Source organism: Anoplopoma fimbria, chromosome 15 (genome assembly GCF_027596085.1).
Source record: "Anoplopoma fimbria isolate UVic2021 breed Golden Eagle Sablefish chromosome 15, Afim_UVic_2022, whole genome shotgun sequence".
Lineage (NCBI taxonomy): Eukaryota > Metazoa > Chordata > Actinopteri > Perciformes > Anoplopomatidae > Anoplopoma > Anoplopoma fimbria.
The window spans coordinates 11,956,264-11,983,745 of record NC_072463.1 but is presented as its reverse complement, the minus strand read 5'-3'; the positions used below and the strand labels follow the sequence as shown (position 1 = coordinate 11,983,745).

At 42.0% G+C, this 27,482-nt stretch overlaps 1 protein-coding gene across 1 annotated transcript in view; it reads left to right on the top strand.

Annotated features, from left to right (window-relative positions):
* Window positions 1-20,059, top strand: part of rragd (ras-related GTP binding D) — a 30,948-nt gene extending 10,889 nt beyond the window's left edge. Inside the window, exons 5-7 of the mRNA XM_054614077.1 lie at window positions 4,443-4,585; window positions 17,305-17,453; window positions 19,287-20,059. Coding sequence (XP_054470052.1) covers window positions 4,443-4,585; window positions 17,305-17,453; window positions 19,287-19,426 — 432 coding nt within the window. The 3' untranslated portion in view covers window positions 19,427-20,059. The remainder of the gene's footprint in view (window positions 1-4,442; window positions 4,586-17,304; window positions 17,454-19,286) is intronic.
* The last annotated feature ends 7,423 nt before the right edge of the window (window positions 20,060-27,482 follow it).

The following is a 27,482-nucleotide window of genomic DNA, read 5'->3' as shown; positions in this document are numbered from 1 at the left end:
GTCTAGGCATATAGCAGCATATCTAGGGGCTGGACCAAGGCGAACCTGAACCAGCCCTAACTATAAGCGCTATCAAAAAGGAAGGTCTTAAGCCTGCTCTTGAAAGTGGTGAGTGTGTCTGCCCCCGGACTGAAACTGGAACCTGGTTCCACAGAAGAGGAGCCTGATAACTGAAGGCTCTGGCTCCCATCCTACTTTTATATACTCTAGGAACCACAAGTAACCCTGCATTGATTGAGCGCAGCTCTCTAGTTGGGTAATATGGAACTATAAGTTCCTTAAGATAAGACGGTGCCTGACCAGTTAGAGCTTTGTAGGTAAGTAAAATAATTTTAAATTCTATTCTTGATTTAACAGGGAGCCAGTGCAGAGAAGCTAATACTGGAGTAATATGATCTCTTTTCTTAGTTTTTGTTAGAACACGTGCTGCAGCATTCTGGATCAACTGTAAAGATCTAAGAGACCTATTAGAGCAGCCTGATAATAAGGAGTTACAGTAATCTAGTCTAGAGGTAACAAATGCATGAACTAGTTTTTCTGCATCACTTTGAGACAGGATTTGCCTGATTTTCGCAATGTTACGTAAATGAAAAAAGGCTGTCCTTGAGATCTGTTTTATATAAGAGTTAAAAGACAGATCCTGGTCAAAGATAACTCCAAGGTTCTTAACGGTAGTGCTGGATGCTAGAGCAATGCCATCTAGAGAAACTATATCGTTAGATAATTGAATTCGAAGGTGATCTGGGCCTAGTAGGATAACTTCTGTTTTTTCAGAGTTTAACATTAAAAAGTTACAGGTCATCCAGGTTTTTATGTCCGTAAGACATGCTTGAAGTTTAGAGAACTGGTTAGTTTCGTCTGGCTTAATTGATAGATATAACTGGGTATCATCTGCATAACAATGAAAGTTTACTGAGTGTTTTCTGATAATATTCCCCAAGGGAAGCATATATAAGGTAAATAAAATAGGTCCAAGAACAGACCCCTGTGGAACTCCGTGACTAACCCTGGTTTTCATCGAGCTTTCATTGTTTACATATACAAACTGAGATCGGTCTGATAAATACGACTTAAACCAGCTAAGTGCGGTTCCTTTAATGCCTATAAGATGCTCCAATCTCTGTAATAGGATTTGGTGATCAATGGTATCAAATGCAGCACTAAGGTCTAGCAATACAAGTACAGAGACAAGTCCTTTGTCTGAAGCTATTAGAAGGTCATTGGTAATTTTCACCAGTGCCGTCTCTGTGCTATGATTCACTCTAAATCCTGACTGAAAATCCTCAAATAAACTATTGTTATGCATAAAGTCACAGAGCTGATTTGCTACTGCTTTCTCAAGGATCTTAGAGAGGAACGGAAGGTTAGATATAGGTCTATAGTTAGCCAACACCTCTGGATCTAGAGTAGGTTTCTTAAGAAGAGGTTTAATTACAGCTAGTTTGAAGGCCTGTGGTACATGGCCCGTCAGTAAAGACAGATTGATAATTTCTAATAAGGAGTTGCTAATTAAAGGTAAAACTTCCTTAAGCAGCCTAGTCGGAATCGGGTCTAAGAGACAGGTGGAAGGTTTAGACTTAGAAATAGTTAAAGTCAATTGTTGAAGGTCGATGGGAGAAAAGCCATCTAAATATATTTCAGGTTCTACAGCTATGGATCGATCGGTACTGGTTGAGGGCAGTAGATTATAAATTTTTCTCTAATAGTTAGAATCTTATCATTAAAGAAGTTCATGAAGTCACTACTACTGAGGTTTATAGGAATACACGGCTCAACAGAGCTGTGACTCTCTGTCAGCCTGGCTACAGTGCTGAAGAGAACCCTAGGGTTGTTCTTATTTTTCTCTATTAATGCTGAATAATAGGCTGCTCTAGCATTACGGAGTGCCTTCTTATATATTTTAAGACTGTCTCGCCAGACTAACCGCGCTTCATCCACATTGGTGGAACGCCATATCCTTTCAAGTTTTCGCGATATTTGCTTTAAATCGCGGGTTTGAGGATTATACCATGGAGCAAACCTCCTTTCTTTTATTAGCTTCTTTTTTAGAGGAGCTATAGAGTCCAGTGTCATTCGCAGTGAGCATGCAGCACTATCAACAAGATGGTCAATCTGAGACGGACTAAAGCTAGCGTAGGAGTCCTCTGTTATATTGAGCAATGGTACTGAATAAAACCCTGAAGAAATCGCTTCTTTAAATTTAGCTACAGCATTATCAGATAGACATCTAGTGTAGAAACTTTTGCCTAATGGCGTACACTCTGGTAGAACAAATTCAAAGGTTATTAGAAAATGGTCCGATAAAAGAGAGTTCTGTTGAGAGACAATTACATTTTCTACTTCAATACCATAAACCAGAACAAGGTCGAGGGTATGGTTAAAAGAGTGAGTCGGTTTATGTACACACTGACAGAAGCCAATAGAATCTAGTAATGAACCAAACGCAGTACTAAGGCTATCATTATACACATCCACATGAATATTAAAATCCCTACAATAATAACTTTATCTGTCTTAAGGACTAAACTAGATAAAAACTCTGAGAATTCAGATAGGAATTCAGAATACGCACCTGGTGCACGATACACTATAACAAATAAAATTGACTTTAATGCTTTCCCGCTCGGGTTTGAAAGACTAAGAACAAGGCTTTCAAATGAGTTGTAATTTAATTTAGGTTTAGGGTTTATTAATAGGCTTGAGTCAAAGATAGCTGCTACTCCACCTCCTCGGCCTGTGCCTCGAGGAATATGAGTATTAATATAACTTGGAGGAGTTGATTCATTAAGGCTAACGTACTCTTCATGACACAGCCAGGTTTCAGTAAGACAAAATAAATCAATATGATTATCTGATATTAAATCATTTACAAGTACACCCTTAGATGACAGAGATCTAATATTTAAGAGTCCATATTTAACTGTCCTGTTTTGATGCACTGTTGCATCGGTTGCCTTAACTTTTATTAAGTTATTTTGTATAACTCCTCTTCTGTTGACTTTAAATAATTGAAGTGGCCGTGGGGCAGACACAGTCTCTATAGGGTTTTTTTGGGTGGGTAACTGGGTGGGTAACTGCTCCAAAGGAAGCGCAGAGAGGTGTGAAAGACTGCGACTCTGCTTCTGCTTCCTGGTCTGAACTCTGGGTCATGGATTAGGTCCACTAATGAACTGGGTCAGATTTCTAGAGATGAGATCCGCTCCATCCAAAGTAGGATGGATGCCGTCTCTCCTAATCAGACCAGGTTTTCCCCAGAAAGTATGCCAATTGTCTACGAAGCCCACATTGTTTGCAGGACACCACCTCGACAGCCAGCGGCGGAATGATGACATGCGGCTATACATCTCATCATTGACCAGATTAGGGAGAGGGCCAGAGAATACTACGGAGTCCGACATCGTCTTTGCGTACGAACACACCGATTCCACGTTCAATTTAGTGACCTCCGAGCGACGTAATCGGGTGTCATTACCGCCGACGTGAATAACAATCGTACGGTATTTACGTTTAGCCTTAGCCAGCATCAGTAAACGAGACCATCAGAGAGAAGATTCAGCAGAGACCAGTCCACCGTGGACAAACCCAGATCCAGCAGAGACCGGTCTACCGTAGACAGACCCAGATCCAACAGAGACCAGTCCACCGTAGACAAACCCAGATCCAGCAGAGACCGGTCCACGGCGGACAGACCCAGATCCAGCAGAGACCGGTCTACTGTGGACCGACCCAGATCCGGCTTCGCCGCAGCCTTCGACCTGCAGTCGGAGCTCTGGAGGAAGGAGGGGAGCTCAGATCTTTTTAGTTTTTTTTTCTTCTGCAGAAAAAAACGTGACGAGATCAGATACAAAACCTGCCTCCAGCTGCTCCTCTAAAACTGGCATACAAACTTGGACACTTTCTCTTTTGAAATGTTGTTTAAGCCTCCAAAGCAATCAGCTGCCCCCTTCACCTCCTACCAGCTACACCTTTCAAAGATGTCTGGCTATTTCTTTGACCTACAGTGCTGAATAGTATAAATTTCTCACTTACGACTGGCATTGTCCCACAAGTTTAAAGACATATGTGGTTAAAACACGACTGAAAATGAATACACAGTGACCAAGGGTGATCTAGTAATTATGGACCGGTCTCTAACTTCCCATTCCTCTAGAATGTATGTGCTGAAAGTTTCTAAGACAACCTCTAGTAAGTAATAGATGTAATAGACAAGTAATAGATGCACTGGCATCTATTACTGGATCTCAGGGTGGCTTCTCCTTTATGCAATTTTATCTCGTTTGTTGATTTAAATTCATTGGGATGCACTTTGTTTGTATAAATGTGTGTATCAAAGAACAGTGAAGTTAGGGAAACCTCGCCCTGGCTGCAGTCTTAGTCACTTGTGTGGTAACATGAAGGATTTGCTTATTGATGCTCCTCTTTATCTCTGACTCTGTTTTCAGAACTCAGGCATTGAGAAGGCCTTCCTGTTCGACGTGGTCAGTAAGATCTACATCGCCACGGACAGCAGTCCGGTGGACATGCAGACGTATGAGCTCTGTTGTGACATGATCGATGTGGTCATCGACATCTCCTGCATCTATGGGTGAGCCATCAGACACTCTACAAACCAGAGCAAGTTCTGTACCACAAAACGGAGAACATTGCTGCAGCTCCATCAGAAATAGTGTTAGTCGGCCTCCTTAATGTCAAAAGAATGAAACTGATGGATGGAAAGTATTTTAAGAGTTGATTTGTTTCGGACAAGTTGTTAAGTCTTCAGTTAAATTCAATGTTGCTCATATTATTTCTTTCATGTGAAGACTTAAACTCATACATTCTGCTAGAAACGTCCGATGTAGTTGCATAAACAGTCTTTTTTCAAACAATTATATCATGTCATCCATCCATTAATCAATCTGCAACTTTTAGCAACAAGAGGTGTGTGTGTGTGTGTGTGGAATCACAGTCCTCTGCAGCTCCATATCTCACTACGTTCTTAGCCCGCACACTTTTTAGCAATCAAATCCAATAGTAAGGATTGGATTTAAATCCCTCTTGTTACTGTATACTGCTGGAATATTCCTTCTCACTGGAACTGTGACCAGCTGCGAGAGGCTTCTGTCAGACTCTGCTGGACACACAGGGAGCCCGCTGGAGCTTTGACAGTCGGTGTGTGTACCCGTGTTGTAGCTGAGCTAGCGACTCCTCCGCTACATGAGGCTCTCTGGTGAGTGTGTCTGATGGGGAGTGTCAGTACATAGCCAGAGCCCCTGCTGCTTGTCAGCCCTCAATAACTTGTGAGGCCCTGAATATAGCACAGTTATCAGCAGGCCCATGTGATTTGTTTGCTGCCAGTGAAGAGGATTAAATCTCTCATGTACAATGTAGTTTTACTGCTGGCATAGCAGCTGCTATGTGTGAGGGGAGGAACAGCGGCAGTGTTCTGCTCAGGCAGCAATCTCCGGTTCTGAGTGTCTTAAACTTGCACTCACGATGACTAGGGGCCACTTCTTTTATACATTCTATGGTTCTGCTATTTATATTCGGCGTGGCAAACGCTCATTTTAGCATAAAAGGCCGTTTTCACCAGTATTAACATCATATGCCAACAAGAAGCCATGTGGTTGCATATCACCTGTTACCGTCATGTGTCATTATACACCATACATGCTATATACCAGTGGTTCTCAAATGGGGGTATGTGTACCCCTGGGGGTACGTGAAGGCACTCCAGGGGGTACTTGAGATTATATATTTAAAATTAGTATCCATTCAAAAATCCTTTCAAAATAGTTATTTAATAAATATTCAATAAAATATAAGTGTAAGTTCATAAACTGAATTAAATGCCACAATGCAATCTTCAGTGTTGACAGTTTAATAAATCAGACCCTGATGGCAGAGCGCTGTGTATTACATCTTTTTTTCAACCAAAAAATCTTTGCGCTGGTTAGGGGGTACTTGGCTGAAAAAATATTTCACAGGGGGTACATCACTGAAAAAAGGTTGAGAACCACTGCTCTATACAGTATAGAGACATCTTTACATGAACATACAGAACAAAATCATCCAGCATTTCTTTCTTTGCACTACTGATTTAGTTCACAGCTTACAGAAACCGTGACTTGTATGTTGACATTTACCTTCTCATTTAAATGTTGGTCATAGGAAAATATCACGGTTTCGGGTATAAAGAGTCACAAAGCAGCAATCTGAGTTAGCAAGGTATAATTACCTTCCTCAGTCTGCACCAAACATTACATGTATTTATGTTGACCAAACTGAGCAGTTATATCCATTACAGAAAGTTATTTTAATAAAAAAAGAAATAGCTGATTTAATCCAAAGAAAGAAACAAAATGTGACCTGTCAGTATTCCTGAAAAATAGATTTCACATTATTTCCAATTTAACCCAACACATGTGTATCATTGTGTGAGAGAGGTTTTATTCTGGAATAACAGATGTGAACTGTTTGAGAACGTTTTTTATCCACTTGATAAACCTGGACGTCTTGTCTGCTACACTCTCCTTTCTTTACATTAACAGCCGTCATTTTCTAAAGAAACAAGATCTGAATGTCTTAAAGTCTTGGGACTGATGCATGATGGAGATATGTAGCTATTTCACTGCGTAATATTCACGTTCTCTCTGAAAGCACTCATGACAAAAACATCAACCAAAAAAAATAGATATAGCTCCAAACAACGCCCGTTTATGTAAAGGCCTCGCATCGCAAACAGGACACGTAGTGAATGATCGTGTCCGGTGTTTGACTGGTGACTTGTGTTGACGACATGTTGGTGTCCTCGTGAAAGCCTTCTATCTCAATTTTCAATAAATACCCATCTATGTTTATCATGTACGCCAACCATTTAGGTTAGTTACTCCAAGCAAATACACACAAATGGAGCTGAAAGTCACCAGTGAACAGTGTAGCAGACACTGAGTCCCTTCAACTTGCCAAAGCAGCACTGGTGGTTGCTGCCTGATGGTTGAACACACAAAGCGGTCACCGGATTCGTCCAACAAATAAATCCTCAGCTGTTGAAGTGGCCGAAATCCTTGTCCTCGTCAAGTACTAGCTGTAGTTCTGGGTCTCAGGAACAGAGTGAATTGTAGTCTAGAGCGAATTGTGAAGTAAAGCCCAGAGCACACTCTCTGTTCTCCTGATCCCCCGGCCAGATCCTACACAATCTGCTCCATATTCTCACCTCAATTATCACTCCAGCTGGGAGTATAATTAGCTCCTAATCTAGATCTGAGAACAGCTTTCAGCAAGGTGCAAAATCCCCCCCCAAAAAAACAGCCTATATCATACCTGTGATAAGGGTCACATGACACCTCCATCACACATCGGCAGCACAAAAATGGAGCAATGGGAGAATTGAATTTGGAGGCTTGCCTTTGATACTTTTGTGTCTCACCAGGGAATTACTTATTAATGTATCTCTCTAAAGCCCTCAGTAATAACTTTCTCTTGTGACCACAGAAGAAACTGGGCCAATGTGCAAGTTGTGGGATTATGACAATAATATATATATATATATCTTATATCATTTCTGGAGCATCGGCTGATGTTGGGCTTTAGAGAACAGAACAGTGAAGTTTACTTAAAATAACAAATAGACCAGCTTTTATAATAGGTGTATGCATATGGTTATTGTATATTAACAACACATCTAAATGTTTAACATCAATTTATTCATTCTGTTCATGCCGCATTATTTCATTCTTAGAAAAAGGAAAACCGGGAACTGAAATACAAAGTAAATGATCTCCCCCACCTCTTCCTCTTGTTCGTGTGACCCGGTCATGGGGGGATAAAGTCATCCGCCTGGAGTGAGACTTTCTATAGAGAAGGGGCTGGCAGAGGAATGAAATTGGAGGAGGAAGAGGAGTACACGGCGGAATGTGACAGACGACAGTATGAGCTCTAGGTTCAGGCGAGATCAGAGGTTCTGTAATTGATTTTTATCAGTGTAGATTGGCAGATCCATGTCCACCCTGCGGTGGCTGAGCCCCCATGTTCATGTTCTCCCCTGGGCACGGATGTACTACCCACCAACTGGTGATGTCGCTGCTGTCATTTGAGTTAGTGCTCAAATCTGTGTGTGGGAGTCAGCGTTCTGCATGTCACTCTGCAACTGTGGGTGTCACAGAGCTGCTTTTCACAGTCTTTGTCATCACCATGTCTGGACCAATGAAAAGAAAGACAGCTAACGTTAAATAGACCAGCGTAATACCTGTAGTGTGAGCTAGTCTAATCTGTGTTCACACCAGACGCAAAGGGTATTTTCGAGTAGCGGCATTGGCAGGAGATTGATCGCGGGATCATTTGTGTTTGTTCATGTCCTCTCACGCTGTGCCGGAGAGGAGCAGAAGGCTCCCTCAGTGTAGGCGTCCATCCATCACGGCTGAAATAACCACTATTGCTGCTTTGCACATGTTGTGGAAGTCACAGATATCCCGGGGAAACTAAACACAGCAGTGTCTGGATTCATTCCATTTGCATCCTTGCATTGACTTTGTATGTAATCTGTTTGCACCAAAAATTAGCTTTCGTGTTTCCCGTGAACGCAGCTTAACTAATAATAATAATAATCAATCCTTTATTAGTCCCTCAACAGGGAAGTTTTTACAATTCTCTACGTTTAACCCATCCCGGAGGAGCAGTGGGCTGCTCAGAAGCGCCCGGGGAGCAACTTGGGGTTAGGTGTCTCGCTCAAGGAAGAGGCCGGGGCTCAAACCACCAACCTTGTGGTTGCAGGACAAGCGCTCTACCTCGTGAGCCACAGCCGCCCACAACTAGCTTCCACTTTCTCAATCAGATACAAACAGATACAAACGTAACGCCATGTTGTGTCCTCCCTAATGTTAAATGTTGTAAAGGGACATCCTAAATTGCAAATGGTTGATAACTTACACTATCAAACAGTTGTGTGTGAAAATTCATCTTCTATCACATTCACTCTCCAGTCAGTAGCTCCCTACAAAAAAATGACAGTGTGTCTGGCAGCAGAGCCAGCCGATGTCAAGGGAAACACCCACTCAGGCCTGGGGCTCAGATGCTGTTTACTCAGATATGTCCAGAAAACTGCCTCTTAAGATCTGTGTGGAGAGACACGAGTATCCATGGAATTCTTTCCTCATTGAAATAAGAATATTCACAGTGGAACACTGCTCATGGGGATCACAGTTACAGTGCTGGACCCCATATATCGAGATCTAAAAGCTTGGGGCAGAATCTTTCCTAGATAAACGCTGTTATAATAAATCATTTTCTTATAGAAATCAACCAGGCAATTTAAGAAAAAAAAACATGAATAATGAAAGTAACTTTTTTGTATAATATCTTACAAACTGTTGTATAAGGAAACATTGAATCAAATACTCTGCGAACAGTGTTCCTTTGGTTGTTTTTACGATGTCTGGTGCTTCGTGCACTTTTAAATCATGGCGGGAAAACAAAAAGGGATTCTCTCTAAATATAAAAACGAGTCAAAGCGCGTGACAAAAGACATGAGCCAACAGATGCAGGAGAGGAACTCGGTGTTCCTCGGGCGACCTTGCGTCGTCTACTCTCACAACGAGAAACAATCATGGCTGCCAGTGATGGAGACAGAAAACTAATGCTCACGGGGAAAGCACCTCTGGGTGAAGCCAAACAGCTGTACTGTACTTTGTAATAGTCAATGAAGTCAGTTAATAGTTGCCAGTTTCATTTTTTTATATTCATAATAAATAAACAAAATATAGAGAAGTAAGGAAAAAGTTACAATAAGCATCTGCAAAGCGAACAGACGTGATTGCTATACAAAGTGTCCTACTGTATTTCTATATTAAATGGTATTTTAGAATAGAAAGGACTACTCCAGACTGAACATTCTTTACTTTGCCCTTTTAGAGATCTCAAGAATCAGAACAATGGTCGCGCCGCCCCCCCCAGCTTCCTGTGACAGTCGCTGGCTTGCCGGTGTTTTCTTTGTGAATAAGTCACGTCTGCCGCTGAAAGCAGCACCAGATGATTGGTCTTGATCACGCCACAGAATTCTCCCTTTGACTCTCACCTGTCATTATCTCACTTGTTTCCAACATCAAAGAGAACAATGCAGAGAGCACACTGGGGGTCCCCGGTGGATGACATTAATTAGATTGCCAAACAGAGGTGTCTGTCTACGGTTTGATCAAATAAATAAAAGGACTGTCTGGAGAATGTTCAGTTTCACCAACTTCTGGATGATGAAGCTCAGAACACTACACCTGCAAATGAATAACAACTTAATCTCTTTGACCTCATGCACTCTGAGGGGGGGGGCATGTGTTGTGTGCGTGATTCGCCTTAGGCGTCACAGCTGGGGGTTTCAAATGAACTAGGCCATGTTTGGCCTGCAGTGAGTGAATATTTAACCCATCACAGCTGTGTTGGGGAATATGTAGCCAAGGGCACAGACTCCCACTCCCGCTACATCTTTTTCCGTGGAGGGAGGTGGAGGCCAGGCGTTTGTGAATTTGGGATGCCCCCCCCCAAAAAAAAAACAAACCCGGTTCTAAAACGGGAACCTAATTAAGGTAAGCTAATTAGATAAAACTAAAATTATTCATTTTATTTATCTGACTTACTCAAGACACGTACACACAGACTCTGGATCAGTACAGCATGAGACACACACCATGGCAGAGAGAACACACAGATCCAAAGTGAGGCTACATGTTCCTCCAGTAGATGCGGAGAACTCTCGCTGTCTCAAACTCAATAAACCCAACACAACAGCAGTTTATCACAACATCTGGACGACAAGCAGAACATCAGTCTGCAGAAATGATCAGTTTTCTACTGTTTGGAGATCAGCCGTCCATCCTCGTCCACTGCAGGTAAGGTTAGTTTGATCAGAAGGACAGGATCATCAATGAAAGACAATCACTTAGCTTATTGTTTAGCTGCAAATGTATTTTAAGGATTTCGGTACTTTTTGTAATGCTGCTCAAGAAACACTCTTTGTTAACATACAAGAATAATAAAGCAAAGTCAATTATTGACTTTTTTTCCTCACAATAAAATCAAATAGAAAAATATAATCAAAAAGAACCAATAAGAGTATGAATAAGGAAACCAACCGATAAGCAGAATGGATAAGAGTTCTAGTATCGATATAATCCACTCTAGATTATGTTCTAAACACACCGTCTAGTAAACCAGAAGTCCTGTAGCTGTGTTGTAGGTTCCAGTTGGACCTGCTGGCATCAATCAGCAGGTTGTTGTACAGCAGGCTGCCGTTTAATTAAGAACACACAACTGGGTTATTGTCCTTAATTAGAGGCTTTAGTAAATTGACTCTTTTTCCACCTGGTTTCATTTATTACCTCCTCTCTGGTGAGAAACCTGGCATGCTCTTCACTTGGAAAAGCTCACGTGACTGAAATATTTCTTGTCGTCCTCTTTTGTCAGTGAAGTGCCATTATTTATCTTTCTCTCTGCCAGCGATGGAGGATTTCATTGAGTTATCATTTCAAACTCACACTAGTTCTGCGTGTTTTTCCTCTTTCACTCTGATCTGTGGAGCACTGCCACTATTTTTAACCTACATCATGCTTAGGCCAATGGCATTGTTTGTTTTGATTATTGCATTTAATTCTGCCTCTGTTGCGTAGAGATGAGTTTCATCACGTCTCCGGAGTGTGATGTGCTTGTTGCCAGCGAGGCCTCAGGTACAGACATCAGACAGCAGAGAGCCTGGTGCTCTCTGCTGTCTGCTGAATGCTGTGTGAAAACAATTCCCTGTGAAACTGTTTTACTTCTTCACATCTAGATAGATGATAATCCTTTATTAGCCCTGCATTGGGGACATTTACAGGATTTACAGCAGCATAGAGTATAGTGCAAAACAAGTATTATAAATAAGCAGTAAAAACAGTAAAGAAGATTAAATAAGTAAACGAAAAGTAAAAAATCCACAGTAACTAAAATATTATATATACAGACAGAATAACTATTATATTGCACAGTGTATTTGTATTGCAGAGGTTTTTAGTGTCATGTGGTCTGCTGGGAGCAGAGTTGGTTGTTTGGCAGCTCTCAGCTAGCCAGCAGCAGTGTATAATAGTAATAATAGCTCTGGGGAAGAAGCTGTTCCTCAGTCTGTTTGTGCAGGTTTTTATAGTTCTGTACCTTCTCCCCGATGGCAGGGGGACAAACAGACTGTGACCTGGGTGGGTTGGGTCCTTGCTGATGTTGCTAGCCTTCTTGTGTAGACGGCTAGCATAAACTGTGTCCAGAGTCGGGAGCTTGGTTCCTATGATCCTCTGCGCTGTTTGAACTTCCCGGGCCAAGTCTCTCCGGTTCTCTGCAGCTGGTGTACCACACAGTGGCAGAGGATTGACTCTATGGTGCTCCTGTAGAAGTTTGCCAGGAGCTGAGAGGGGAGTTTGGCTTTTTTGAGTTTCCTCAAGAAGAAGAGCCTCTGTTGGGCTTTCTTCACCAGGTGGGAGGTGTTAAGGGCCCATTGTCAGATCCTTTGTGATGTGGATTCCCAGGAATTTGATGTCACTTACACTCTCCACCTCTTCACCATTTATGTGGAGAGGGGGATGTGTGGTCTTCCTGGTTCTCCTGAAATCCACAATGATCTCTTTGGTTTTTGTAGTGTTAAGGACCAGGTTATTGTCAGTACACCACTCAACCAGATGTTGTACCTCCTCTCTGTAGTGCACCTCCTCGTTGTCTGATATCAGTCCTACCATAGTGGTGTCATCAGCAAACTTCACTATAGTGTTAGAGGAGTGGATGGGTGTGCAGTCATGAGTGTAAAGGGTGAAAAGGGCAGGACTGAGCAAAAACATGTTGAGTCCGCCTCAAAAAGGGTCATACTTTATGCAAATGTACTCTGACTAGAGGGATCGACAGCCTGGTAACAACCTTTCTGTTAAATGTTTGTGAAACTAAAGCACAGATTATTTTTATTCTCCACTCGAATATGTGAAAGTTCATAATAGGGGAAAGCTTCTCCTACTGATTCTTTACAAGATAACTTCTGTTAGTTTCCGGGACTTGAATAAGAAAAGCGATGCATAGAAACACATCACTTGGAAACAGAACAACGTCATGTGTGTTGTCATTAAAAATAAAATGAAACATTTAAAACAAGACCTGAACTGAAAAAGGAAACATTCAGGAAAAAAAGTTGCATTTGCATAGAAAATAAGTTTTGATTGGAAATCAATCACAGGCATTCAAAATTATTTGAGAGACAGAAGAAAAAAATGTCAACATAAAATAAATTAAATATTGACTGTCACATAACGAAGACGGACATGAAGAACTAATCCGAAGTTTGTCTTTTAAAAAAATATCAGACCACAAAAATATAAAAATAATTATTTTTCAGTGATATTTTTTCCCAGTACAACGTTCTCCAATACAAGTGTTTCAAAGCCAAGGGTTCATTATTCAGTTCGACTGGCTTCAAGCAGGTGAGAGAGAGTGTTTTTGTCCTTTAACCAGAATGTTCCTGGAATTATTTTTGACCCTTTGAAGGGAAGAGTCATCTTGTTGAAAGTACTCATCGTCTCCCAGAGAGCACATTATGACCACGGATTGATGGACCTGTTCTGATTCAGAGTTACAGTGCACTGTGGCATCAAAGTGTCACTGTACATGTGTGGGGGCTTTGCAGACATTTGCTTTGTTTAGTTGGGTTGGATGGAAACCTGCATCGTCCACCCGCTCTGTGCAGTTCCATTGTGCTGGTCTGAACACAGCAGAACAAAACAACCGGACCAAACCCTTGTTGAAGAGGTTGGTCCTGGTCCGGTTGTCTCTGATAAACTTGTGCACATAGCAAGCCTTCTCTACATACTGTATCGTTTGCCTAAAGTGATAAATGCAAACGATGTAATAAATGACCAATAGGGCCAAGAATAACCCCCATTGTTGTTCCTCCATTTAGAAATTTAATAAATGCCCAATCTGAACCTGAGTAGTGCTTTGTTGTTGGACTTCTGTGCTAGTCATGGACTGTCCATAACGAACACCATGTTTGAGCATAGGGAGGTTCATAAGTGTACTTGGTACCAGAACACCCTAGGCCAAAGGTCTATGATCAACTTTGTAGTTGTGTCATCAGACCTGCGGCCGTGTGTCTTCGACACTCGGGTGAAGAGAGGAGCAGAGCTGTCAACTGATCACCACCTGGTGGTGATTGGATCAGGTAGCGGGGGAGGCTGCCGGACAGACCCGGTAAACCCAAACGTGTGGTGAGGGTGAACTGGGAACATCTGTCTAAGGACCCTGTCCGCAAGGTCTTCAACTCCCACCTCCGGAATAATTTTCCGTGCATCCCGGGGAGGCTGGGGACATGGAATCCGAGTGGGCCATGTTCAGATCCTCCATTGTGGAAGCTGCTGCTAGGAGCTGTAGGCGATCGGTGCCTGTCATGGCGGCAATCTGAGAACCCGTCTAGCTGAAGAATGAGGCCTTTCAGGCTTGGCTGGCTCAGGGGTCTCCTGAATCAGCAGGCAGGTACCGGTTGGCCAGAAGGGCTGCAGCTACGGCAGTTGCGGAGGCAAAAACCCGGGTGTGGGAGGAGTTTGGGGAGGCCATGGAGAAGGACTTTCGACTGGCCTTAAGGAAGTTCTGGCAAATCGTGAAACGACTCAGAAAGGGGAAACAGGGCTTGTCTCAGGCTGTGCTCAGCAGGGGGGGAGAACTGCAGACCCGGACTGGGGATATTGTCGAGCGGTGGAAAGAACACTTTGAGGAACTCCTGAACCCGACCAACACGTCCTCTGTGGAAGAGGCAGAGTCTGAAGACTCAGGGGAAGACTCGTCCATATGCCTGGCGGAGGTCGTTGAGGTAGAAAAAGCTCTTCAGCGGCAAAGCACCAGGAGTGGATGAGATTCGACCGGAGATGCTAAAGGCTCTGGACATTGTTGGGCTGTCTTGGTTGACACGTCTCTTCACTGTCGCGTGGAAGTCGGGTACAGTGCCTGTGGAGTGGCAGACCGGGGTGGTGGTTCCCATTTTCGAAAAAGGGGGACCGGAGAGTGTGCTCCAATTATAGGGGTATCACACTGCTCAGCCTCCCCGGGAAAGTCTACTCCAGGGTGCTGGAAATGAGGCTCCGTCCGATTGTCGAACCTCAGATTCAGGAGGAGCAATGCGGATTCCGTCCTGGACGTGAAACAGCGGACCAACTCTTTACCCTTGCAGGTCTGTTGGAGGGTGCATGGGAGTTTGCTCATCCAGTCTACATGTGTTTTGTGGACTTGGAGAAGGCCTTCGACCGTGTCCCTCGGGGAGTCCTGTGGGGGGTACTGCGGGAATATGGGGTACCTGGTTCGTTACTACGAGCCATTCAGTCCTTGTATGACCAAAGTGAGAGCTGTGTGTTCCCAGTCGAGCTTGTTCCCAGTGCATGTCGGCCTCCGCCAGGGCTGCCCATTGTCACCAATCCTGTTTGTGATTTTCATGGACAGGATTTCAAGGCACAGCCGGGGGGAGGAGAGTTTCCGGTTTGGGGACCTCAGAATCACATCCCTGCTTTTTGCAGATGATGTGGTTCTGTTGGCTTCTTCAGAACGTGACCTTCAGCACGCACTGGGGCGGTTCGCAGCTGAGTGTGAAGCAGTCGGGATGAGAGTCAGTACCTCCAAGTCTGAGGCCATGGTTCTCTTCTGGAAAACGGTGGATTGCACCCTCTGGTTGGGAGTGAGTCACTGCCCCAAGCGAGGGAGTTCAAGTATCTCGGGATCTTATTCACGAGTGAGGGTAAAATGGAGCGGGAGATGGACAGGATTTGCGCCCCTATTAATTGAGAAGTAATTGAGAATCAGAGCTTTTACACTATGTTGCACACTTTGGAACCAAGATATATATAAAAAAAAAAAAAAGGAAGGATGGAAGTAACACGCTATGTGTCACATCCGTAACCGCTGACTTCATCACTGTATGTTTAGTTTTACCTAATGTTCCAGAGAGCGTTATTTTTTTACAAGAGCTGAATGCTCATTGCCTTTAACAAGGGGATTTGGTTGAAGAGAAGTCTGGATTATTTATTTGTGAGTAAGGGAAGCTTGGTATGTCAAATGACTCAGAACTTGCTGAATTACAGTATGTGGTTTAGAGAAGAGGTTGCTGCTACAGGCCCAATCTGCTTTATCTTCATGTTGGTTCTCTTTGCAGCACTGGGACATGTATGTCCAGTTGACACATTGCTTCTATTTGCTACTAATATTCAATTAATAAAAGATAATGTAAGTAAATGCATTTGCTTTTTAAATTACAAATATTGCAGATATTCACAGTGAGATTCCCACCCCTAGAAAATTAGTTCTTCAATTTGGTATAATTTAATTTGTGCACTGTGAAACCAAACCAGGCTAAATAGAAAAACAATGTTAGGTGAAAGAGTCCTACTGAACATTCTATGTGTTGTTTTAGAAGCAGTTCCCATTTCTTGAACCAGATTTCTGGTAGTCGGGTTACATCCTGACATTCTGACTGCTGGTTGAACTTGTGTTGTTACGTGTAGAGAATAAAAGCAGACTGAACACGAGGTTAGAATGTGAACAGTGCAGGAGACCATCAGGTCCTGTTTGCTTTGCTTACTCCACAGCAGAAAACAGAACCGCACACTTGCAAATGAGGCTGTCTTACCAGAGTGCTGACCCAGATTTAGATATTCTGTTGATCCGTTCTGTGGGAGTCCTGAGCTGAGGGTCTGGTGCTGGCTTTTCACATACAGTTCAGCCATTTCTGTGAAGCCCCGTGATGAAACGGCCATAAGATTTCATGCGGCCATTCGTCTGGCTTTTTGGGGGGGTCCTGTGGCTACAAGGGTGGATGCTGTGTGATTATACGGAATAATGCACCGTCCCATGTGTCTCCAAAAGTAAAGGAAACCCTAAGATGTGAACCAGGAAGACAACATGTATATTCATCAGATGGAACAGAGAAAACAAACAATGTTTTCTTTTGTTGTTGACTTTCTTTTGTGAAAGCAGAATAAATTACAAGAGAGAAGCAGAAAAGAACAGCGTGTCCTCTCCGTCCACAGTGTTCAGCCTCTCTCTGCTTCCTCCTGCCCTGCTTGTTGTTGAAATTCTAAGACTCCTCTCTGCCTTCAAACTGCTCCCATCACTGCCTCCATTTCCCTCTCTGTCTCCTACCTTCCCACTGTCTAGAAGGGTATAGGATTGAATACTAAAATCACAGTTCTGCTTCCTGAAACCTCAATAGAAGTCCTCTCTGTGTTTGAAACAGGGACACTATGTTTTTCCTCACAGAAGTTCAGTGAAGTCTGTTTTTCTTCTCCCCTCCATCAGTCTGACGGACGGTGAAGCCGGTTTACCCTACGACAAGGAGTCCATGGCCATCATCCACCTGAACAACACCACAGTCATGTACCTGAAGGAGGTCACCAAGTTCCTCGCCATGGTCTGCTTCGTACGCAAGGAAAGCTTTGAGAGGAAAGGTAAACTAGCGTAGAGTTGCAAACTGGGAGGAGCTGTTTTGGGGTGTCCCTGGTTGACGAAGTAATATTCCCGTTCATTTTTTCACACACGTTATTATAGGTGACTCACAGTTGGAGTATTTCTACGGCTTGCATCGGCCTGACACTCTCCCGATTCAATCAGAAGATCAAAAGAAAAGATCTGTTTGAAAATACCTGGTTCTGTGGTAAAAAAAAATTTAAGGTACAACCTTGTGTAGATAAGACAAACTTTAAGGTAAATGCTAACTAAGAAGGGGCATTTCAGCAAGAAACAGCCAAATTTTAAAACTCTACAAAGTGCCCAGACAATACTTTCTCATTCCAAACTAGTCAAATACTAATGCTTGGTCAGTGGGCCTGCTCTTCAAACTATGACTCTAGGTTCCCCCTAGCATCAGTTATGGACCTGTCAGGGAGGGAATGTCAGTTTCCACTTGTTACATTCCTTTTTCTCAGAATAAACTTCTAACGTAGGTTTACTTAGTTTTTAGGTTTACAACACAACAAAACTACTTGGTTAGGTTACGTTGTTTGGGTTAAAATAAGCACATTTGTTATGTAAAGTGTAAGTTAATTAACAATCATAGACTTTAAGACACTTCTGGATTGGCTTCACCTTTCAGAAACAAAAGGTAGCCACCTGATACGGATAATAAAGGGTGTGTCTGTATCAGACGCTGAGATCCACCACCAAGCATTGGTATTTGATTTAAGGGTGCAGCTTTCTTGACACCTTTCTTGACACCTGGTGTCAAGAAAGCTGCACCTTTAAGTTCAGACACAGCTGGTGTCTGAACTTGAATCAGTTCCATTTTTGGGGTCGATTGCTGTTGAGTTCAGCAAACATGGTGATGTGTTTTGCTCTCAACTGTAAGAACAAAACAGTCATGAACTGAATCAAATTGCATGTGATTTTAGAGAAAATAACGAGCCTCAAGGCCTAAGTCAACTCAGCCTGAATAACTTCCGTATAGATCATTTGACCCAGGTGAACAGACATAAGGAAGCACGACTCAGTGGGTTTGTGTGAATTCTCTGCTGCTGTTACAATGAGTGCTTTATAATGATGGGGCAGACAGGTCAGCTGCTGGGAGCTGCCCTGGAGCAACAGGGGCTCCCTGCCTCTCTGAAGGGTACTTACCCACTGGCTGGTGATGGAGGACAGGGCAGCACTCCAAACATTGTCACAAAGGCTGACGCATTCCAACTCTTTGGTCCCAGGTTAACCTCTACAGCAGTAAATATCTGCATTGAGCTATGTTTCAGAATATCAAACAGAAGATCTGTCGGAGGTTTGTTTGTAGCTGCTGAATTCCATTCATTGCTAGACGAGTTATTTTAAAAAAAAAAAGCCACCTACCAACTAACAGCTGGACAAGAATACAATAAATTCAACCAAACTGCTGAAACTCTGAGAACCAGTCAAAATAACAGAGCTATCTTATCATTTTTTTTTTCCATGTTTTTCACAGCTCTCAAAATGAACTTGCCATTGGTTATTGGTTATTTTTGCTTTCCTGCTTAACATTTCTGTGAAGCACTTTTAAGTGCAATACATGTAAAGTTATTTCATGTTTTTATTATTATTATTATTATTGCTTCGTTTGAATGTATTAAGTCTTGAAGAATAACTATAGTTACTTGATCACATTTAGAATGTAATGGATTTCTGATGAATGAAAAGTGGAAAATATTTTTATTCAATGCAATTTTAGAAGAAAGGTAAGTTTGTGGCATTACGTCACACAGTCGTTGTTTATTCTTTATTTTGATTCATGAAGATAAATGATGTCCTCTCTCTGTCCCTCACAGGACTCATCGACTACAACTTCCACTGCTTCAAGAAAGCCATCGAGGAGGTGTTCGATGTCCGGGTGCAGGTTCAACAGAATCGCAAACTTCTCAGTCAGCGGAGGTGGAGCAGACTGAGTGTGACCAACGGGGCTCGGTAACCCCCACTGAGGGCCGATGACATCACACCGGACAGCTAGGTGAACCTGAGCTGCACCCCGACACAGCGGGAGACTCCGTCCTCGTTCACAGGAACACGTGATGTTAGTTTGAACATGTGATGCTCTAGAACAAATCTGAGCATGTTAAATATTTGAATGTATTTTTTCTAGAAGAGGTGGGGTGATTCTAACATCACCTCCGCCCCTCTGTGATTTTAATCACGTCCAGAGTGCATATGGGGGTCATTTTTTTTCTCCCCCACACCAGTAGTAATTACAGCCACAGTCACCAGCTGTTCAACTATCTGGTGTTCCTGTAATTGAATTCCCATCCGGAGCCAAGTCCTTGTATTTTAAAGTGGAACTCTGAGTTTCCACTGCAGACGGAGCTGCTGGTCCTTCTACTTTATTTACTTCCAGCTCAATGTGAAATGTGACTTTGGACACAGAGGAAGCCAAAAACGGTTTTCAGCGACTGGAAGGTTCTGGTATTTTCTTTGGAGCCTGGTTTTTTAAGCCTATTACATATTTTTTTCAAATCAAAAGCAGTTTCGGTTTGTACATTGTCATACATGTACTAATTAAAAAGATAATACATAAACATGTCCCCATGGATGTACAGACAATGACTGGATTACTTTGATAATAAAGGGAATTCATAAGCCTGATGATTTTATGTATGTTAATGTCTGTGTGAGATGACTATGAGGAGGAGTTCCATTTTTGGCACAAATTCAGCGCCTCCCCTTGGACTCTCCCTTCTCCTTCTGAGGATACATCCGTCTTCTTTTTTGTGGCATTGTCCTCCTGAATGTCCATGTATTTTACATAAAGACATGGACATTCTGTAATTTCCTGATTGGTTCAAATATCCCAAAGAACGATGAATTCATTACAGAGGATGCTTATGACCCATCCGAATGGGACATCAGTGTTAGGAGTTACAGTTCCACATGCAACCACAGAGCAGCATACTGATTGGATGGAAATAGATTCACCAAGAAGGAAAATCTAGCCTATTTTTACACATTTGCACTTTGATAATAATGAAGCCCTGAATAGTGAATGGGCTAGCATGTCTAAAGCACATGTGAACTGTTTTATTTTAAAATGCTCACAAATCTGACTGGTTGGTGTACTGTACAACCTCTCTGTTGAAGCCCGTTTTGAGCAGTGCTGATCACCCTGCAGTGTGAAATATATTATATATCTTTTTGTCTTTAATATTTCTGACTTATTGAATTGTATTGAGAATACTATTTGAGGGTCTGTATCACTCAATACAAGATCAGAATAGACAGAATGTTACCATGATATATGGAATATTCTGATGGGGAGTCCGGAGACCCGTTTGACATATTGTAGTACTTTTATAATCCGTTTAAAGTATATCATAGGCTATAATAAGTTAATGGTTGGCTGAGATAACGAGTCTGTATTTTAAATCGCTTGAAGGCTTTTACGAGGACACCCACGTGTTCTGTTCTGCCGTCACAACGAGCAACCACGACTTTATTCTGCTGAGAGTCACCAGTTAACACGGTCTCTAGTTAAACCGAAACCCTGTGGAGTCTGTGGCTGTAAGCTGTTTAATGTGTTAACTTCCACTGGACTGTTTGTGGAGCCCATTTTAAAACTCAAAATGTGTCTCTGTCATGGTGTTTGACGTTCTGTACATGACCGCAGATAACGTTTGCCATATTGAATTGTTCTCTCTGCATTATGCTGTTAATACAATCAAACACGTGCACATTATATGACAGGCAGCAAAAGTTTATCCTCTCTTGTTGTTTCTTTCCCTGGCCTCTATTTTGGGCCGAACATTATTTGTGTTCCAAGGCCAGGGCCTTGGCATTTATTTGAGAACATACTGTAGTTTATGTGTTTATTAATTTGTGAATAAATATATTTTAACACAAGGCTGTCCCTGATTCTTGAGTTGAATAAAATAAATGACTTTGGCCCTCAGTTTTTAAGACAACATGTCCATAAAAGTCCCTGACACACGCATTAATAAATCTGTGGCTCTCAGCTCCAAGCCCTTTGGTTCCTACTGAAGAGATCAACCTTTAAACAGTTCAAAAATATAACGTTTTATTATAAGCAAAAAGTTAAGTCAATTCCTTAAACAGCAAGTCACTTTAGTTTTTATCAAACATGAGGAAATAGAGTATTTGTTTGGGACTATTTTCAGCGGCGGATGAATCCACATTTGATGCTCTAGTGGGTATTTGTGACAGCAGGACGGTGTATATGGGACTGAATCCAAATAAATGAGTGTGTGTGTTCATAGTCATGAAGGAGCGTGTCGCCCAGTACATCATCGTTGGATCTTTATCAGGGTGCAAGTCTTCCCTTAGTTTGTCTAAGCTCTCTTTTGTTTAATTGCCTTGCTTTTGTTGCCTTGTCTGTCGAAACACTTTGTAAACTCTGTTTTTAAAGCTGCTATATATATAAAGTTATTATTACTATTATTATCAGTGTGTCTCATTCACTGCCGGTTTGGATCTGCACATGGATTTGTTGACAAGAAGAAGAAATATCACCGGACCATGAGGGAGCAGGTTGTTCAAACAAGTGAAACTTTCCAGAAATGTTTGTCTTATTTCTGTTTAGTTGGAAGTTATTAACCATGGAGGGCTGGGCGGAGGCCTCCTGGACGGTTTGACAGCAGGCCATTCGCTCGTTGAGCAGTAAAACAGTCGTAGATTTTTGGATTGAAGTGGAGAGTTGATTGAACAGCCATCATGTCTGACAGATGTAGGTCACTTCGCTGTTCTGGCTTGCAAATTGCTTGCATAAACTTGATGGGGCCTTCAACCTTGTAATCCGGCGAAGGTTGAGGAGAGCCGTGTGTGAAGGTGAAGCTGTCAGTCTGTGCTCCATCAACCAGCTGCAGGAGGAGAGAATCAAGCTGACGGTGCAGTCGGGTCTGATCACAGAGCGTCTGGATCACAGTCAGGGACGCGGTGAGGAGGAGCTCAATGTGGAACTGATACTTTGTAAATGTGGCTCCTGATGTCCAAACTACTTTCACAAAGTGTCTTATCTCTATCATGAGGAGAGTCCTCCTGAGAGGTCCTAGCTGATGGTTGCACTGGTGGGCAGATTTATATTTAAAGAGGCAGTTCACAAGCGTTACAAACATACATTTTTACTATAGCCATGCATATCATTCTGGATATCTTACAATTATGACAGTTGTGTAACAGTTGAAGTGTAGATATCTGACAATGAAGATTTTCTCAGTAATTCTATCGCACGTCTGCAATCAGAAATGAAAAAAGCAGGTCCACGTGAATCCACATGAATGAATGTCATCGTTTGTCTTAGGCAGACCAACGTTGTGGACATCTGAAATGGTCATTTTGACAGGGATACATTGAATTATGGAAATATAAAACACATGTATTATCTTTCTCATTAGTACATTGTCATATGGAGCTCAGTGGCTTCCCATAATTCCCAGCATAGCTCCGCCCACCTTCAGCCTATAACCTTGTCCAGGACCCTTTAGAGACTTAATTATGAGTTTCACAGATCTTGACACAAGTCAGTCTTAGTTGTTTTTTTCACTCAGTCTTCCCTTCTGTCCCAGGGCATTTATCACTTCCCCATTTTCCACCTCCTACTCTCCTCACTCCTTCAGCTTGTGACCAGAAATCGATCTCAGCGCTCCGTCTTGAAGGATGGAAGATGAAGGATTCAGGAGGGAGGTTTGAGGAGGCTTGAGGAGCTATGCATATCCTTAAAGTGTTTTTTCCAGCCGTGACGTATGAAAGACACTTGACATGCAGCTGGAATAATCTGAAACCACGGCAGGACTCTACAAAGTCAATTCTTCCTTTTCTGTTTTTCATGTTGTCATTTAGACAGACAGGACTCTGTGTTTGATTATAGTTCTTCACACATAAAATGTATAAGCCAACAAATATATATATATATATATATATATATATATATATATATATATATATATATATATATATATATATATATATGATGATATATCATTGTCTGTGTGTGTGTTAAATAAAAATGTGTGACATCAGATCATTCTTGTCTCACCAAGCCAGGTTGTGAATTGAATCAATAGTAAATATATAAGCTGTCATGAACACTGTATTGCTCATTTGATAGTGATCATAAATACAGCAGTATAACTTAACGAAGGACAGCTGTTACAGCAGGTCTCTTTAAAATGGCACTCCGAGGCGAAGATGTCTCATTTGTCAAATACCGTTTGCCTCGACTCCTCTCTCCTCTCCTCTCCTCTCTCCTCTCCTCTTTTCTCTTCCTTGCCCCCTCCGCTTGCATTTCTCCGGAAGTCGGGACTAATTCAGGAGGTGAGGAGGCGAGGAAAGGAATCGAGGAGGCACAAAATCTGGAAATGAGAAAAAGACCCCGTCTCAGACCCTTCTCACTTCCACCAGACCCCTGCTCTGTCGTCTTCCATCCATCCACCAGATGCACTCAGACTCAGTCTGCAGTCACGTGACTCTTATTTTCCACCTGTTTCCACTTTCCCTCATCAGCCTGCAGTATATAACGTGCCCACTTACCCAACGTATGAGTTCTCTCCTCCCCTGGTATAAGTATCGGAACCTATTCCCATTCCTGAACCCGTATCTGTACCTTGATTGTTTGCATCTTTAACTCAGAACTCCTTCTAAGACTTGTTGTTGAGGAAGAGTTATGATCATGTTCTACTAGTGTTCAGCTGATGCAGCGATTGCTGTCAACAGTTTGCAGAGATGGCAGAGATGGCATGATGAAAAAGTTTACCTTTTTTCATTTTGGATTCGGCCATGTCACGCTGTGTTAAATGTGTGTTTACCCGTCTCTAGTTTTACTGTTGCACCAGCTGTTGGTTCAGGTTGGCATTAGTGGAAGGTGGCATACTGTGTCTGAATGGAAACCACACCAACCTGACACAAAGTTGCACTCTGGGGTATAAAACCAGCCGAAGCACATCTGCAGTGAGTAAACAGTGAGCAAACCTGAGAGAAGGAAAAGTGACAGGAATTCACAATCAGCTATGTGCTCAAATCAGGGCATACAGGCCCAGTAACATATCAGAAACACTTAACAGTTAATTTAAATTTAAATGACAAATTAAAGAAAATGTCATATTCATCACATCTATTTTTTTTAATCTAATCTTCTTATCAAGAAACCAATGTATTGTAGTCACGTTGTTTTTGTGTGAATATATTGTCAAATTTCAATACAAAACTGCAACAACAAAACCTTACAAACATGGCTGATTAATCTGGCTCGGTTTATGAAAGGAAGATTTGTTCATGGAAAGGAAGATTTGTTCTACAAATATTAAAAATCAACATTTTTTACAATGAATGCTCCAAACTAAATAAAAAGTTTGTTACTGATCTGGGACCTTGTGGTTAAGGTTATGGAAAGACAGAGACCAATGCTGACTGCTGCCAGAAGCACACACTAAAAGCTTTTTTATTGCCATGACAACACAACGTATGAGACCTTCACCTGCTCCTAATCAACATCATTCCCGTGTTTTTTCTCTTTGAAAAAAACATGGTTTTTAAAATGTTCGACCTTCTGCTGTTTCCCATCTCCGTAATTAAACTGAAGCCAATTAGAGGTAGACACGGAGCTGGAACCGGGACAGAAACCAATAAGGCACTGACAGGTGATGACATGAGGAGCAGCATGATAAGCATCGGGATAAATGAACGGCCTTTTACACATGGAGACAGATTATTAATATATTTCTTTATTGTTCCCCATGGGGGAAATTCGAGTGTTGCAGCAGCTCAACTACACAGACACAGACAATAAATACACATACTATACAGAAAAGATTTCACACATCGTCATCACGGCAGTCTGACGTGAAACTACAGGTCCATCAGCAACATGGTGACAAGACAATGGGTTCAGATAGAACCAGCAAACGTGCTACAAACATATTACCTAATGTCAGTCATATGTTGAATTCATTCATGTATTTATGGCACAAATCACGTACTGTTTTGACTAAAAGTAACCTGCTGTTATCAGATATAAAAACATTGTTATATCTCATGAATGCCAACTGTTGAGGAGCTTAAAGCTTTATGTTTTAATCCTCATGGTTTCCACATTAAACCCTGTTTTGATACTGTTCATGGCTAACGTAGCCTTTCAGTGTATTTACTCTAGTAGTAGCTTTCATTATTGAGTCTGCCCTCTCCTTTGTGGGATTGAAATTGCATCTCCACACACAGGGGACTGGTATATGCTGGAGCTGCTGTAGAGTATTGTTACGGCACGATGTGTATGGGGTTAGATCAGTCTGAATATAAATGAATGCACACAAAATGTATTTTTATTTTTTGTAAACACAATCTAAATATTAAAACAATAAGAAATACAATTATTTCATTAGTTTATTGGGTTGAAAAAGTCACATGACCTCCCCCATTAACACAGAGGTAAACATTACAAACCACCGTATAGAACCTGTACAGTTAAGTAACATAACGTTAAGCAGCAAAATGATGTGTGCTAACCATGTGAGTGCGCTACGATTAGCTAGCTATGCAAACATTAACATTAGCTGATATGATTACATGAAGAGATTGAGACCATAAACTCATGTTTACAATGTTTACTGAGGGAATAAATCAAGAGAGAAGTAGAGTCATTTTCTCATAGACTTCTATACAACCAGAGGAGTCGCCCCCTGATGGACATTAGAGAGTTTAAAGACACTTCAACAATGGCTTCAGTATCAGAGTTGGAGGTTGCTGCCTGGTTGTGATGTCATAAAATCCTCTTTATCTACACGTGTTAAACTGTTTACTTTTCAGGACATGAATGTGAAAAAAGCTTTCTATTGACTTTGCACAAACATTAATGTGGTTGATGCAGTTATTTTACATTATAAGCAGCAATAAATTATTTTAGATTTTTTTATATTCTGCTTGTCTGTTTGTTTAAATGTTTGTGCATACATATTTGCATGTGTATGTGTGTGTGTGAGAGTGTGTATGTGTGTGTTTGTGTGCACATGTGCAGGCATGTCTCTTCCTTGCCAGGTCAGTGGATTGCATAACAGCTGCTGGTGGCTTTCGTCTGCACTACAATGTGTTACATAAGACAATTTGATGTTCAGAGTTATAATCCGGCCTGTGCTGCCTGAGCGCTCCCCATCTGGGATTTCCATCCGGTCCTCATCCTGAGCTCCGAGTCCCCCCTCCCCTCTGTGATGTGCTGACACAGACACTACTCCACATGTAAAGACAGGTCAGAGTGCCACCGGCCACTTGGACCAACGCTTTGATCCATGACGTGGGTGTCTCAGAAGCTGATGGCTGGATTGGCCAGCTCTGTCTAAAATCTACCTCAGAATCCACAAACAAACATGGCCATGAATTAACGGAGCACATCTATGTTCTCAGGAGACAACGCTGTCTCCTACGAAAAAACGTTCAACTACAACTAAATGGCAAAAATTACATTTTAAGGGAAATATATTTTCTCCTGGCAGTTTAAAAATGTGATTGATGTTGTTAAGTGAAACAAAGCCAAATAAAAAACATTGTTGTTTTGCATCTAGCAGCACCCATTGGAAAAAAACTTTTAAATGTGAGCCCTGCTATCAGTAAAGCTCTATGAACTTGGCAGCTGTAGCTCAGTTGTACAGCGGATCGTTCTTTAATCAGAGCATCGGCGGTAGTAATAAAGCGCTTTAAGTGGTCGGAAAACACTATTCAAGCACAAGTCCATTTAGCATTTAAACATTGTTGAATGTTGTTCATTCTGTCCAGCCCTTTAGTACTGGTGTCATAAACATAGGAGCTGCCAGAAGGGCTTCAGGATTTTAAGGCAAATTTGTACTTTTTTAAACTGTGCATCGGCTGAGATGCGATCCTCTGTGTAAAATGTGTTATTCGTGCGCCAACAAATGCTGCCGTCTGCCTCCACTAATCAATACTTGTAACCGCGCTAGTAGCTCTACGGATGGCAGTGTTTTCGGACTGGTGGTTTGCTGTCGGCTCACAAACCTGGTCCAGGATGAAAGTTCGCACAACTG